The 15,851-nt window shown below is 37.3% G+C and overlaps 1 protein-coding gene across 2 annotated transcripts; it reads right to left on the bottom strand.

The window, feature by feature from the left end:
- Nucleotides 1-4,722: 4,722 nt before the first annotated feature.
- On the bottom strand, nucleotides 4,723-15,803 carry LOC135767226 (uncharacterized). 2 transcript variants are annotated; one of them, XM_065276892.1, is made up of 4 exons: nucleotides 15,720-15,803; nucleotides 15,362-15,528; nucleotides 8,494-8,583; nucleotides 7,171-8,366 (listed from the first exon to the last, which is right to left on the bottom strand). In XM_065276892.1, the coding sequence occupies exons 2-4, from the start codon at nucleotides 15,447-15,449 to the stop codon at nucleotides 8,122-8,124; spliced, it is 423 nt and encodes a 140-aa protein (XP_065132964.1). In that variant the 5' UTR covers nucleotides 15,450-15,528; nucleotides 15,720-15,803; the 3' UTR covers nucleotides 7,171-8,121. The 2 variants fall into 2 exon arrangements, with proteins under 2 accessions (XP_065132963.1, XP_065132964.1); XM_065276891.1 differs by lacking the exons at nucleotides 7,171-8,366; nucleotides 8,494-8,583 and adding an exon at nucleotides 4,723-7,161.
- Nucleotides 15,804-15,851: the final 48 nt, after the last annotated feature.

Here is a 15,851-nt window from a genome sequence, read left to right as displayed (position 1 = left end):
TGAATTCGCATGTGATTGGTTAGGTTTCCTTTGAGCGAGAAACTCCTTCCACACTGATGGCAGGTGAATTGGTTTTCTCCTGTGTGGGTCATCATATGGCTTTTAAGGTTTGCGTTTTGAGTGAAGCTTTTTCCACATTGCTCACAAGAGAAAGGCTTCTCTCCTGTATGACTTCTTATGTGTCTATTAAGATGCCCTTTACATATGAAACTTTTGTCACATTGATGACAGGTGAAAGGCCTCTCTCCGGTGTGAACTCGCATGTGTTTCCTAAGGTTTCCTTTGAGCGAGAAACTCTTATGACATAGTTTGCAGGTGAAAGGAGTCTCTCCTGTGTGGATTATCATATGTCGATTGAGTTGCCCTTTACATATGAAACTTTTTTCAAATTGATGGCAGCTGAAGGATTTGGATCCTGTTTTTTCAGCACTTTTTGGCAAGATATTATCACTCTGTGAGCCAAAGACAGATTTTTCTCCAGTTATCGAATCCTCAGGTTTCTCCACATCAGCAAGTTTGTGAACGTCCACTTTTAGATCTAAAATTAACACATAAAATTGACATATCAGTTAAAGATCAACAAAAGTAAATACACTGTAGAAAAAAATGCAGCACGAGGTTAAAACAACTTGGTTTTGCAAGTCAATTCAACCTACTATTTTAAGTTTTGGCTTAAAAAGTTGACAAAACTCATAAATTCAATTTGAAATTGTCTTACTAAATTTTTTACGTAAAATAAAAATATATGTTGACTTAATGTTGCATATTTTTTACAGTATATAAAATACAAGCACCATCTAATGGCAGAAAGCCAACTTTAATGTGCAAAATATTAATACTGCAATTATCACATATGGGTCATTCTACGGAAATGTCCATTTTTCTGTCCCTAGTCTTTACAGAAATATTACACTTGAAACACCCTTTAGGGTTACAATTTTTTTATATTTTAAAATGAAACAAAATATGTTATTTGAACAATTACACCTTCTTGAGCCATCAATGTAGCAATATTTGATTTTTATTAATTAATTACAATTCCAAGCACGACAGAAGTGCTCGTCCCCAAAGTCATGTACAGAGGGAAAATGCTTAATTTTGAGATCAAAAACAGTGTTTTCTTCCATTCAAAATTCAATAATGTGTCCATAACTATCAAATATATGATTTAAATTACATAAAAAATAAATGCTAAATAAATATTATACAATATATAATGAAAGTAGTGGTCCCCTGGAGTTGTGTCACTGGTGTTACCGTTTAACAAAAAAGCTCTTATTTTTAAATCAAAATCACACTGATGACTTGACTTTCTTCTTTCAAATTCCTGGAGATCCATGAAGAGACGCCCATAAGTCCACTGTCTCTTTTCAGTTATCAAAAATCTCATGATTTCATATGAAGCTTTTAGTTTAAGTCACTGGCATGACCTCATTTATTGTTTAGGAATTGCAAAAAAACTAGAATACAAATGGATTAAACTACTTCATTTAGTCACTGACTATACAATGATTGACAACATGTGGTTTGATACTTTGCAGCAGAAATTTTGTAAAATGCAGTTTTCATGAAAATTTTCAGTGGTGTTACTGTCACTGGTGTTACCTTCCTTATGGGTAACAGCAGTGAAGCTCAGTAACACAAGTGACTGGTGATTTGTTGTGTCACTGTGTTTTTTCTTTCACATTAAATAAAATCTATCACATGTGACATGATGATAAATTAATTCATTGAATTCTGCTACATTTAAAAAAAATAATAATTAATAAACGCCTTTAATATTGCTAAAGAAGTAAGGTAACAACAGTGACAAAAAAAAGGTCCATGCAGTCTTGAAGTACATGCACACAAAAAAATCATTAAGCTGCCATTAATGTGTACTTATAAAGTCAAAGGGTAATCTAATAATGTGGTCTAAGTTTAAATGTTAGAAAAGTAAATAGATTTTAAGACATCTTGCCATACCAAAAGTGGACGTTTCTGTGGAATGACCCATTAACGCATTTAATTCTGCAACATTGAACCACTAAATTTATCAAGAAAACAATAAGTAAAAAGAAAAGTGAACAGAAGGAAACCATATACAAGTAAAAATAAATAAAAGTGCAAGAATAAAGCATGAGAAAAAAACTAAAATGTTAAAAAAGTCACATAAATTAATCATAATTTCTTAATATTCACTTATTTTCCCAAAAATTATGATGACCTAAATTACAACTGGTAAAACGCGCGCACAAGCGTGCGAGGAAAAAGCGATTATTTACATCAGTGATTCTCAACTATAGGGACAATGAAAAACACCTTTTTCTTCCTGATGATCTTCAGTCTTTATTTGGTATGATTCTGTAAGTCTAATGTCCTCAGTCTCTTCTTTAATAACCGCCATCTGTAACACAGATCTCAGTTGTTTGGAGGTTTTCTTGTATGCACGTTTTTTGTTGCGTTTAGTATAACGGGAATAATCAGTGGAACATAAAAGAAAGGCAAAGTAAATAATTATAGTTCTCAATAACCCACAAAAAAATAATCAATTATAAACGTTGAGCCATTTACACCAACTATCATCATCCCATCAAAACAGCATCACAGTAATACATTCAAACACGGTTACATTATTTCACAACAATATCGATGTCCTACATGTAAATTGTCATGTATTGGAGAAGGTTATAAAAACTATTCTCAACTGTTTGTATGTTTGATCAACGTCAAATGGTTGAGTGCTCTAAATAAAAAACACAAACCTTTCCCAAAAGCACAGGCGCCCTGGGCCATCTAATTTGACGTCAGACAATCAGCGCAAAATAAAAGTCTTCATTAGGCTACTTGTATTCGCAAAGTTGCACTACTGCCATCTTTCGGATATATCCTACAGTTTTTAACATAGATATGTATATAAAGGCTAGATGGCTCAAGGCGGAGTCAGCTGTGTCGTCACTTGGCGGCCATCTTAGGTCAGTGCTGTCATAGTGCTGCTCCCTGCTGCTGCGGACGGAAGGTGAGTGACATACGCCAACTAAAATGCTCGTAACTTGCTGAATTCTTGACGGATTTACAAACGGTTTGGTTTTTCACAAACGTTATTAACGTGGCTATAATTATGGATGCTTTAACATGTTTCATGAATTTTTTATTTATTTTTAGTATACGTATTCAGTGTCATAGGTACATCTTTGACGTTTATAACAAACCAATCCGTTTGAAAATCGGTAAAAAATTAAGCAAGTTTATGGTCATTTAAAAGTACCTGCATCATTAAAACTCAATGCTACGAGTGAGCGAGCGCCCTGTCCTAAGATGGCCGCCAAAATGCGGACGTTCAACTCAATTGGCCATCAGCGCGGACGAGCCATCTAGCCTTTATATACATATCTATGGTTTCTAATACCTCACATTCTCAAAGTGTTCTGACTCAAAATAGACATAAGTAATGTTTTTAGTAAGGCATGTTTGTTAAAACATATATTTCCTAATTAAACTAAGACCTAGTCCTGGTTTAAAATAATCCCTGTCCGGGAAACCACCCCTTTATGTATAATAATATAAAATATAGCCTACTGTAATAGTAAGATCATCTATATGTTTCCATCACTTCTGTTGAATGTTAATCATCTTTGTATGCTCTTTTTGAAAGTGAAATCAACAAAGCCTTCATCATTCAAAGTTGTTTGCTTGCACACTGTAAACTAACCTTCCAGTTTGACCAGTTAACACAGTGGTCAAAACCCACCAAAGCCAGCCTGCTGAACCAGCTAACCAGAGGTTGGGAGACCAGAAATAATCAGACAGTCTAAGGTACAGTATTTCTTTGAAAAAAGTATTTGACTAAAAAAAAGCGGTGCAGAACCCAATACTTTTCCTATATGATTTTGGTATTAAGAACCAGAGCGCAAGTTAGCCAGGGGGTCCAAAACACTATTGGCACCCCTATTACAGCATATCAGAGAATATGGGTTCGAAATAAAGAATGGAAAAACAAAAAGATCTCCTCAAAAAGCATAAATTGACTAATTTCATTAGTTATCTTTATTTCAGAATAATTTAGTCAGCTACAATTTTAAGAGTTAATATATTAAAGTGCACCTATTTCATTGTTAAAACCATGTTATTTTGTGTATTTGGAATAATACAATGTGTTTGCGTGGTTTATAGTTAAAAAACACATTATTTTCCACATACCGTAAATTTCTGTAGCTCCAGATATACAGTACCCTCAAACTCTCTGATTTTGTGCAAAGCTTATCAATCTGAAAAGCGGCGTGTCCCTGATTGGCCAGCTTATCTGTACGTTGTGATTGGCCTGAATACCTCAGTTGTCGCCGGAAATGTGACGCTCATTACCATGTTTGAAAGATTCGCCCATGCAGTGGCCGGTTGCATTAACGTAGCCATGACGTTAGAACCTTAAGAATTATTCTGACTAACTAGCAATCAGTTAGGGCTAATCAGTCTTATCATTTGGATTTAAATTAGACCAATCTACCTTTCTATTTAACATACTTAAAACAGTTATGATCAGTATTGAAGAAAAAAATTCATGACTTACTTTTAAGACTAGTCTTAAAGTTTTATGCAACGGTCACAGGAGTTAACTTACAGGCTTACGATAATGTTGATCTTTTCTACGTCGACAGGCCCAGGAAGTAAACTGTTGCCTACAATCTGTGTGTTTGTTGTAGGAAAAATAAAGAGATTTACAAAACGATGTGTGCGTCATTGTTTACTTTGATGCATGTACCTTTTGCATATTGTTAACAAGTACAAATACACACTTACACACCAAAGGAAATGTACAGGGGACACACACTAATACTCACCCTATGGGTAGTTAAAAATCTACTTTAGGGGTCACCAAACTTTTTTCTCCGGGGGCCACATTATCGTTCCTGACTGTGATGGGGGGCCGGGTCAGCTATATAAATATATATTTAACAGCTATATTTATGACCCAGATTGTTTAATGCTAGCCATTTTGCTGTCATGAACACGGCCAGTGTTCATGTAAAAAAAATCAACAAAATACCAGATGTGAACATGTTATTAATTTCCAAAAAACAATTACCAAAAAATAAAATTGCCTCATAGGGCCGAATCAATTAGTGGGGGGCAGAAGGGCTGGTCAAAAGGGGGTGACGGGCCTGAGTCGGCCCGCGGGCCTTAGTTTGGTGACCTATGATGTACTTGGATTATGGGGGAGACTGAACAGCAACACAGCAGGGAGATCATGCAAGAACTCAAACCAGGGACTTTCTTGATGCGAGACGACAGATTCCCTGAGACTTTCAACAGCATACTATTGTCACAAATCCAATTATTTTACAGAATCATGGTATTGGTATATATGTAAGATTTTTTGTTATTTTAGTTCTTTAACATCTTTACAATCATAAAACCATATTCACGAAGAAGCTTCATGCATCTAACAAACAATCAAGGTTTATTTAGAAAACTATGATTATAAAAACAGCAAACGCACAACTACAATCATTTATGTGTCATGCATACCGAGAAAGAGTGCACAATATAAACGAAATCTGATAACAATATGCAATGTTATGCTTAAAGTATTAAAATCAAATAACAGATAACATTAAAAGATATTTTCGTAAATTGAAAATTACATAATCAAAATAAATGTAACATTATTTCTGGGAAAAGCATCACTCGTGCTTTGTCACTCTCCCTGCTAGCTGTATAAACCTAATATTTTGACTACATAATAATAGTCATTGCAAAGTATTGTGATATGCATACTGTGATATTTCAGGTATCACAATATCTTTTGATTTGAGTATCCAAATGTTTTATCCATCTGGTTATTTTTGCTAAATAACCATTTAAAATCCTGTTATGTTTATTGCTAGACGACTGCTGCAATAACAGGGATCTCAAACCCTGATTCTGGACATTTTAGTTTTAAACCCTTCTCTCCAACACACCTGACTCTAACAACTTGGTTAAGCTGTGTTTGATTCGGGTTGGTGTTAGGAAAATGCAAAAAATTTCTTCAGTTAAGAAATCAGTAGGCATCTGACACTAATGTATATTGTATATCCAGCACATATATATTCAGCTGTCCCCAGGTTTGTCCAGAGAATCAAACCTGCTCTTCTTAAACATCATTTTTGTGACACCCCTCATGGAGGTGATTCTCGAGACGACCTTTATATTTGAAACCCTTTCCACAGTCCTGGCACTTGTGTGGCCTCTCTTCAGTGTGAATTCCCATATGGTTTATAAGACTTCCTTGGTTTTTGAGAGCTTTTCCGCATTGCTGGCAGATGAAAAGCTTTCTTTTACTGTGCATTCTCACATGTTTTATTAGGTCTCTTACGAATTTGAATTGCTTCTCACAAAACTCACATCCATAAGGCTTCTTTACATTTACGTGAACCTTCTTGTGGTTTTTAAGTTGTTTTAAGGATTTGAAACTCATTCCACAATGGCACATGAAAGGCGTCAGTCTAGTGTGAACTTCCATGTGGTTTAAAAGACTTGATTCGTCTTTGAAACTCTTTTCACACTGGGTGCATACGAAAACCATTTCTTCGGAGTGAACTTCCATGTGGTTTACAAGGCTTGATTTGTCTTTGAAACTCTTTTCACAATGGGTGCATACGAAAAACCTTTCTTCGGAGTGAATGCTCATGTGGTTCTCAAGGAATCCTTTGTATTTAAAACCCTGTCCACAGTACTGGCACCCGTACGGCTTCTCATCAGTGTGAATTCCCATATGGTTTATAAGACTTCCTCGGTTTTTGAATGTTTTTCCGCATTGCTGGCACACGAAAAGCTCTCCGCTACTGTGAATTTTCACGTGTCGTCTTAGATCTCTTAAGTATTTGAATTTACTTTTACAAAACTGACATCTATAAAGCTTCCTCTCATTAATGTGAATCTTCATGTGGTCTTTAAGTTGTCTGAAGGATTGGAAACTCGTTCCACAATGGCATTTGAAAGGCTTCGATCCAGTGTGAACCGCCACGTGGTTTCCACTCATTTGCGACACTGAATTTTCCTCTTCTGGCATTTGAGCTGTAATTTCTTGTAAGAAATTGTTTCCAGGTTGAAAGCAGTTAAGAGGTTTATCTTCAGTTATGAAATCATCAGGTGTCTGATACTGATGTTGCTCTTCACTTTCCCTTTTCAATTCCATCGGATCTAAAACAGAGCACATAAAAACAGAAGGTGAAAGTTTAAAAACAAACTAGCGGTTTCTAATTTCCAGTCTCCTTGGTTAAGCTTAACATGAACAAACTGTAAAAATATACTTTATAAACCTCTATATTTTGGCCAGGATTTGTTTTGCCATATGGGTATGTATTTGTTGCCTGAAATACATTTTAAAATATATGTTACTAAAAATATATTTAATTAAGGTTTACTTTCTGCAAAAATGTATTTAGCATATACTTAAAACCTATTTTTTGGCCAGAGAAATTTAGTTTTTGCCATATGTTTAATAATTGTTTACTCCTCAAATTAGTGTGAAATAGTTTTAGAAGAAGCCCCTAAATCAATCCTAAATCTAAAAATCTTTCAGTTCCTCCAGAAATCACTGTAAAGTGCACTTGAGAGTTTACATTTCAGACAGAAATCTTTTGGATTTGTTTATTTGCGAAATTGGTAGAAATAATGGGCAGGACCACGTTGTGGCTGCACATTTTAATTCTTGTAGTATTTTAATAAAAACCTGGGGACCCCACTAATTTATATTTTTGTGGTTTACAAGGGGTCCCTCAATGCATATAAAGTCCGGGACCACCCCAGCCCCCCCTCAATTTGTCGTGCACCTTCGCAAAAATATAACAACTAATCAATTCTACACAGGACAGCAAAGGCTGTGATTGTAATTGTGATTGTAAACCACAATTAAATTTTTTACAATGTTGTGCACAAAGTAACATACAAAAACCTTTGGTAATTGTATAAACCATTTATTTCTACAGAAACATCAAATCAAAAATATAAAAACTATATACAAATAACAATTACAACTATTTACATGCAGGAATTAAAGGAGGATGTTGTTTGGAAGAGTGAGGGTCAAAGTTAAGGAGAAGAGAAAGGAGAGAAAGTCTGGTTCATTCCCTGCAGAGATTGCTGCCTCTTTTTTTTTAATTACTCTTTAGGCTCCAAATTAAGCACAGATGTGCTGTTTTCATAAATTAATTTGTGAATTTGAAATTTGACATATTCTTTTCTCTGAGGCGGCACCCTCTGCAGGGAAGGGGCCAGACTCAAGAGGAAGATCTCCTCATCTGAGCGTGAAGGCGGCGCTGGAGGGTTCCGGAGTGCTTCTATGAGTAGCCGCACCAACTCCGATGGCTGCTCCCTAGGCCTTTTCTGAGCTCTTCTTCTTGGTGCTGTATGAAATAATAACACATTTTGTACAATGAGATGGCAGAAAATGATTAAACTCATTCATAAACCGTCACTGTTGAGCGAGGCTATGAGTGTTTAACTATAAATATTATTATTGCCTGTGCACACCTGTGGGTAGAGCTGCAAATGTTGAAAGGACGGCAGGGCAAGCAAAAGCATTAGCAGGCTCACTGCCATCAAAAGAACCAGTTGGTGGCTCTGTCATGACAATATAAGATATTAATACAACATTACACACATTGCACAGTACACCAACCAGAGAGAAATAATTTTCACTTTCAATTAATTTTGACATTTCATTATAAAAACAACAAAATTCTTTCTGCACACTTCCTCTGATTAAACACATCAACTCGTCAGTGTGAAAGTAATTGTAAAATACGGAGAGCATGCTCAATTATGTATACATCCATCCATCCATCCATCCATCCATCCATCCATCTATGTATATAGATGTGTATAGATAGACAGATAGATATAGTTAGTTAGATAGTTAGATAGTTAGATAGTTAGATAGATAGATATAGTTAGATAGATAGATAGATAGATAGATATAGTTAGATAGATAGATAGATATAGTTAGATAGATAGATAGATATAGTTAGATAGATAGATAGATAGATAGATAGATAGATAGATAGATAGATAGATAGCAGTGGCGGCTGGTGATTTCTTTTTTTGGAGCGCACGATGCGAAGTTCGTCACAACATGTATGTAGCTTGTCGTGTTTGTGGTTCGTCATTTAAAAAAATGCGATCTACGCTTTCAGAGATCGTGTGTGCACCACGTGTCTAGGGATGCAGCGATTAACCGGTTTCACTATTAACCGCGCTTTAAAATGTCACGGTTAAGTAACCGTAAAGCCTTCGCTACACCGCGTGTTTATGTTTCACGCACGCACAAACCAGATCCACGAACCACCAAGAGGCGCATGCGTCATGATGCATTGTATGACAAAGCTCCGCGTTCAAAAGAATATGTGCGCGTGACGCGTCTCTTGGTTGTTCGTGCATCTGGATTGTGCATTGTATGACAAAGCTCCGCGTTCAAAAGAATATGTGCGCGTGACGCGTCTCTTGGTTGTTCGTGCATCTGGTTTGTGTGTGCGTGTGCGTGGATGTGTGCGCGCGCACCTGCATCTGTACGTGAAAGAGCCACACTCCAATCGGTCTACTCTGTACAGCATTAAAAACCTCCTGCTCGCGGATCAAACCCGGGCGGGGCTCCTGGTGGTCTGACTGCATTTCATTACGTTGAATTATTTTAATGCGTTAATGATTAATTATAATTAATGAATAGCATTAGTTAACACGTTAATCTTGCCACCCCTAATATTTATATTTGACTTTTGTGTAATATTAAGCTTCACCTGTCAAAATGACTTGCAGTACCTGGTTCAGGATGACCCTGTGTAATTATTCATTTTGAGAGGCTCTTATCATTTTTACTTGATATATTTTACTTCAAACAAACCAAAATAATATAACTTTATTCAGTCCAAAAAATGTAAAGTTACATTTATTCAAAAGATCATTAAAATGAATAGCCTACAGGTTTCAAAGGCACCTATACGGTTTAAGTCAAAGCCAGCCAAGTTATTATTATTATCATTTGTCCAAGAATTGTAGAGAAAATACACAAACTGAAAATACAGAAAAATTTAGCAATTGTTCAAAAATTTCTTCATGTGATTTTATACATTAATGTTGTAAAATAAATGAATCCTTAATAACCGTAATAACCGTACAACCGTGATTATTTATCAGACTATAACCGTACCATCAAAATCTATAATCGCTGCATCCCTACGACGTGTCATGCCAAAATAAATGGCTGCTCCAGACGTGTCAAAGGGTTTATGATAAAAGAGACGCTTGCATTTGCCAGATACTCGCATTATCTCATGCGTAATCAGTTTACTGTGTCTAGCGTGTATTTTGGGAACGTGAGCGTCTCTTTTATCATAAACGGTTTTGACGCATGAGCAGGCACTTATTTTGACAAAACACGTGATGCACACAGGATCTCTTGACACGCAGGAGACAAATTTGGAAAAGGGAACCACACACGTGACAATCTGAACTAGGGATGTCAAATTATGCATTTTCCCATATTCGATGATCATTTAAATTAACGATCAATCAATCTAATAATCGTTAACAGTAATAGTGCAATAAGCAATTACAGCAGTGGCATATAGCCAATGACATAAAAGTGTGCGTAAAAACGCCAGCTTCCTCACGCAAATTAAAAGATTTAATTTTGTCTAAATAATATGCTAGTGGGATTGTATAATGAGTCAATGTAGTTGGTGTTTTGATAAAAATCATCAATTTAATCTCGTAACGAAATATAATGACTAATTGACACAGTAAACTCCGCCTCATAACGGGCACTCCGCACAGTCGCATGCATCCATGACAAAATAAAAGTTTCATTATCCTCAAGTGTTATTTTTCTAGTTGTTCACCTCGCTTTCTGAGTCGTCGATACACCGCTTGTTGTAATTATATCCAAGAAGCACACGAAAGGGCACTTTTCCCGTCGTTACCTCAGCTTTAGACCTGCGACGTACTTTCAGCAAAGATGCTTATGTTATGAAGACTTCAACCTTCCATTAGAAAACCCGCAACAGTGTTTAGCGTGTAGCGCCTCAGCCAGTCATGATGATGATCAATGATATATGTTGCAGGCGTTCAGAGTAGGGCTGGGACAACGCGTCGACGTAATCGACGACGTCGACGCAAAAAATACGTAGACGCAAAATATGCGCGTCGATTCGTCAGACCCCAAAAGGCGGCGCCGTAGAGTAGTAGCAACGCGAGTGGCTCCAGTCCACGCCGGCTTCACAGCAAGTTTGAGCAGTGCGTAAGCGGCGCATGTTTTTTCAGCGCCCATGTTAAGAAGCATGCAGCCTGCCGCATGAGCAGCGCAAGCTCGCGGCTCTGTAGCAACAGTGCTGCGATTGTTTCTGCGTGGGTTGTGCTGCGCTGCTCAAGCTCAATTAAAGTAAAAGGGCTTTGTTTATGGTTTAAATGCTCGTGGATTGACGCGAAAGAGTGTCATTTTACCATAAAATCATGAATGTGATGCCAAGTGTGTTTTAAACAGAGCAATTTAACAAAAAGCAATGAAATATGTAAAAACACACTGTTGCCAGAAGACTGCGCTTTCATTCACTTTCTGTACAGCAGTAAATGAGTCCTCATCTATCTTAATAAACTTAAGAGAAAGAGATTTAATAATATATGTGCTTCTTAAGTCTAATTGTGTTTATATCTGTCATTACATGGACTGGAACAGCACGAAAACAATGTGGATTAAACAAATCAAGTTATAAAAATTACACTGTGTGACCATCAAAAGGCACATTAAAAAGGTTTTGCTCATAAATGCATGCAAAATAAAGTAATTTGAACTTGAGATTTTTTTACTGTTACTAAACTGCACAGTATGCGCTGCAAACACGTTATTAAATGCTACCTCTGACTAAGAATGCATTATTTTGCACTTGTATAGTCTTTCTTTATTTTGAAATTTCAAGAGCAATCAACATATATTGAAATGTTTACATTCAGATATGTAAATCAACATGTATAAATTGCTATTAGTTAATTAATGGGGAGATAATCGAGAATCGAATCGAAGTCGAATCGGACTGATAAAACGAATCGTTAGATTAATCGATGCATCGAAAAAAGAATCGCTAGATTAATCGTTTAAAAAAATAATCGTTTATCCCAGCCCTAGTTGTGTAACGACAGTCAGTTACAGTTTACATTTAACAGTTTCTTGCCAGAATTTAAGTTTTTCATTTTAATCTGTTTATTAAAAACGGCTTCTGGACGCCTTCCCTGTGTAAAGCAGCGTTAGCAGCGTTGCTATGCTAATCTTGCAGGCTTCCCTGAAGAGGGTCTTTGCTTTCAGTATCCTACCTGTGTTTAGATTTTCGGCATCGGACCCTCTCAGATCCTCTGCGGATGCCATTTTGTTGCGTGAGCAGCCAGCCTCGTCTCGAATGAGGACAAAAGCCCAAGTGTGTGTTTGGCATCGAGCATTGTTGTGATCATGGCTAGTTTAACTTCTTCGCGCTTGGTTAGTTTTTTCACCAGCTGTGTATGTGCTTTGCGCAGGCGCCGGACAGACGTGCTTGTTTATTCGACAATCGTTAAGTTTTATCGATTTAACTCTTATCGACAATTCATCGAAGATCGATTAATTGTTAACATCCCTAATCTGAAAACTTATTTTGAATTAGCGCATCCTCGGAAGAGCAGTCACGAGCCGCCACTGATAGATAGATAGATAAGATAGATAGATAGATAGATAGATAGATAGATAGATAGATAGATAGATAGATAGATAGATAGATAGATAGAATTAGGGCTGCAAATTAAATAACATGTGAATCGCCATCAGCTGCTTTCAGATGGAGCGGCATATACCACACAGAGCCGTATTTCACTGACAAGAGGGGAAATAATACATTCATAATCGCGGATGAATCGCCTGCGATTATGCGATATTTCCCCTCTGCGATTAATCGTGCAGCCATAGCTTAAATTGAGTAGAGTGTTTTTTTTACAACTTACCACATTGTCCGACTTCCTTCCTCACTTTTTTCCAAACACAGTGTTTCCCATACATAGGCTCTACTTGGGCGCTGCGCCCAGGTAAATTGCGACCCGCCCAAGTAAAAAAAATCACTTTACGAATTTCCGTATTTCTGAACTCGACTGGATGACCCGTGTTTTGGAGAGAGAGAGAGAGAGAGAGAGAGAGAGAGAGAGAGGAGAGAGAGAGAGAGAGAGAGAGAGAGAGAGAGAGAGACAGAGAGAGAGAGAGAGAGAGAGAGCGCGAGAGAGAGGTGGGGGTCGGGTGACCGTGAAGATGATGCACGCGTCATAAACTCATCATCCAGCGCGGCAAACTGGATCAACTGCAGCAGCACATACGGAGCAGCCAGGGAACACACTGCGACCAAAATGGTCGCATATGCTTATGTGCATATGTGTTTATAGCATCTAAGTTGGCTTCATTTTGCGTGCAAGCACGTTGTGTCTCTCCGGTTGAGTGTCCGTTCACGTGCTCTCTGTTTCTCAATGAATTTGGGCGCGACGCGAAGCAACCTCAGTGTCACATTGTATCCTTTCATGTTTCTGAACTTGAGCAGAGTTTTACCATTAGAGGTCTTTCTTCACTGAGGACGCGGGACCAGTACGGTTCCGGGTTTATATTTTAAATGGTCAGATTGGTCCGGGTCGGTAGTTCATTACTTCGGGTCCCAAGTCTGATTAATATTGTGTGTAAAACCCGAGTCGATCGGAGAACGGCCGTGAGCGCTTCCGCGCTAAAGCTCGAGTGCTGTTTTAGCGTGCCTCCGGTTTCTATGGCGATAGCAACTGGCTCTTGTCACGACCACGCGCCGCTTCATTTTCTTTATCCCATTTTTTAATAGTCTTACTATTAATAGACAATATCTTTACTAAAATCTAAACAGTTTGCACAGAGATTGTAGCAAAAAGCAGTGCTAATACTGAATGAGCAAAGCTCTAGCTGACTCAGGATATAAAAAACGCAAAGCTGTAATGTAAAGTCTGTCATCGGGACAGCACAGCAAGTAGACTTTTAAATCTGAAATAATTAGTGGATTAAGCTTTTTTTAATCGGCAAAAGAGAAATAGAAAGCAGTAAAAGTGCCTATCTTATAGAAGTTATTACCATTATAACATCAGTCACATTTATAATCTATAGACCTGCACTGTCTATATAGGCTATAGTATACATAGTATTGTATATAATTGAGTTTGATAAAAGGGGTCATCAAATTGCTTCATATATCAGTGCAAAAACATCAAGTTTTTTCGTGGTGCTTTGACAAACAGTGTCAGCTTTGTTTATGGCAAAAAAAGTTTGGGGTGGTTAGATTAATGATAATGTGAAATTAATATGAATGTTTTATAAATCAAAGTATTGTGTTGTGTCACACATTATTAGTTCTTTGTTACATGTATAGTAGACCATTTTTTGTCGGTGGATAATAATGATTGCCCTTTTCACCAGCAGCTACCACCACAAGTAAATTTCAGATCTGTGGGAAACACTGAAGCAAGATACTTTTAATTCCGGTTTCTAAAAGTACGAAGATGTATTGTACTGCTCCGGTGTCCACATACAGCAACAATTAATTTGTTCTCCACTGTTTCATTGGAGTAAATTTCTGCCTCCGCCCTTTACGTGGTAATCATGTCACTACTAGAGCAAGCTTCTGGTTAATGTGGCACGAATATCCGCCAAAGATCAGCTTTTTCAACTCGTTCGCATGAGTTCATGCAAATAATGTGTTACACCCCATTCAGACCATCAGCGCCAGAAGCTTGGCGGCTTCTGGCGACACGAGCGAAAGTGTCCGCTGGTCACCGAATGGACGTGTCCAGCAACGCAAAAAAGTTCAGAAAGGACTTTATGCAAATGATGAGCAATTTTCAAGAGCGACTACCAATAGAAGCGAGGCAGTGGAGTTCACGTCAACCTTCTCTCATCAGTAACTGGAGTGGACGGTACTCATTTGTTTATGACAACCATATTTAGAAACGTCTCGTTGAAAGATATGGGCGACACACAGCCAAAAAAAAAAACGCTAAAATTCGCGTCGCGTCGCGTCATTCGCACCAATCGCGTCATTCGGATGTTTATGGCGTCTTCGCATTTTTCTAAATTCAACATCTTGAATATGTCTATATGACATCTTATAGGAAACATCTCAGAGACCTATTGCAGAGGAGCAAACTATCAAAATAATGAATCTTGCAGATGTAAATGCAGACATCTTTAGACGTCTCAGAGATGTGTGCTATCAGGGTGTCGTTTAATATTGTTTTAGTATTTTATGAAGATAAAATGTTGTGAATTCTTAGGCTGTAACTCTTTACTATTCGTTCACAGCCATAAACGAAAAATAAAAACTATACGAACCTAGTATTTGGAAACCATTATCTTCCGATTTAATTTCGCATGGTTCTGTAATTTTCATTTCTTCATTTTCCACTTTAATATCCTCCATCTTGTACGTTAAGGCAGCTCTCAGTCGTTCCACATGGAAGTTTATCCTGTTTGTGAATTTTCTTCTGTTTTGCGTTGATCTGTTGAATTAAACCGAATCACGTGCTGTTAGAAAAAAACTAACATGAAAACCTAAACATCAGCTCTTTACATAAAGTTTTACATTAGCATTAATAACGTCATTTTTCATGCTTCAGATTTGTTTTCCGGTTGTTTTGACAGACATGTAACAAAATTTAAATCTCACTGATCACTTTGTGTCGTGTTATACCTTGAATTCGATGTTATAAGCGCTCATACACAAACATCTTCAGTCACTCAGCCACTTTACAATGCGCGCTAATGCGTCTTCTTCTCTCACTTTAATATGGGACACAAACTCACATGTGTGAGTGCATACTGC

Source organism: Paramisgurnus dabryanus, chromosome 6 (genome assembly GCF_030506205.2).
Source record: "Paramisgurnus dabryanus chromosome 6, PD_genome_1.1, whole genome shotgun sequence".
In the NCBI taxonomy this organism is placed as follows: Eukaryota; Metazoa; Chordata; class Actinopteri; order Cypriniformes; family Cobitidae; genus Paramisgurnus; species Paramisgurnus dabryanus.
The sequence above is the reverse complement of the archived record's forward strand: the minus strand, read 5'-3'. Positions and strand labels throughout refer to the sequence as shown.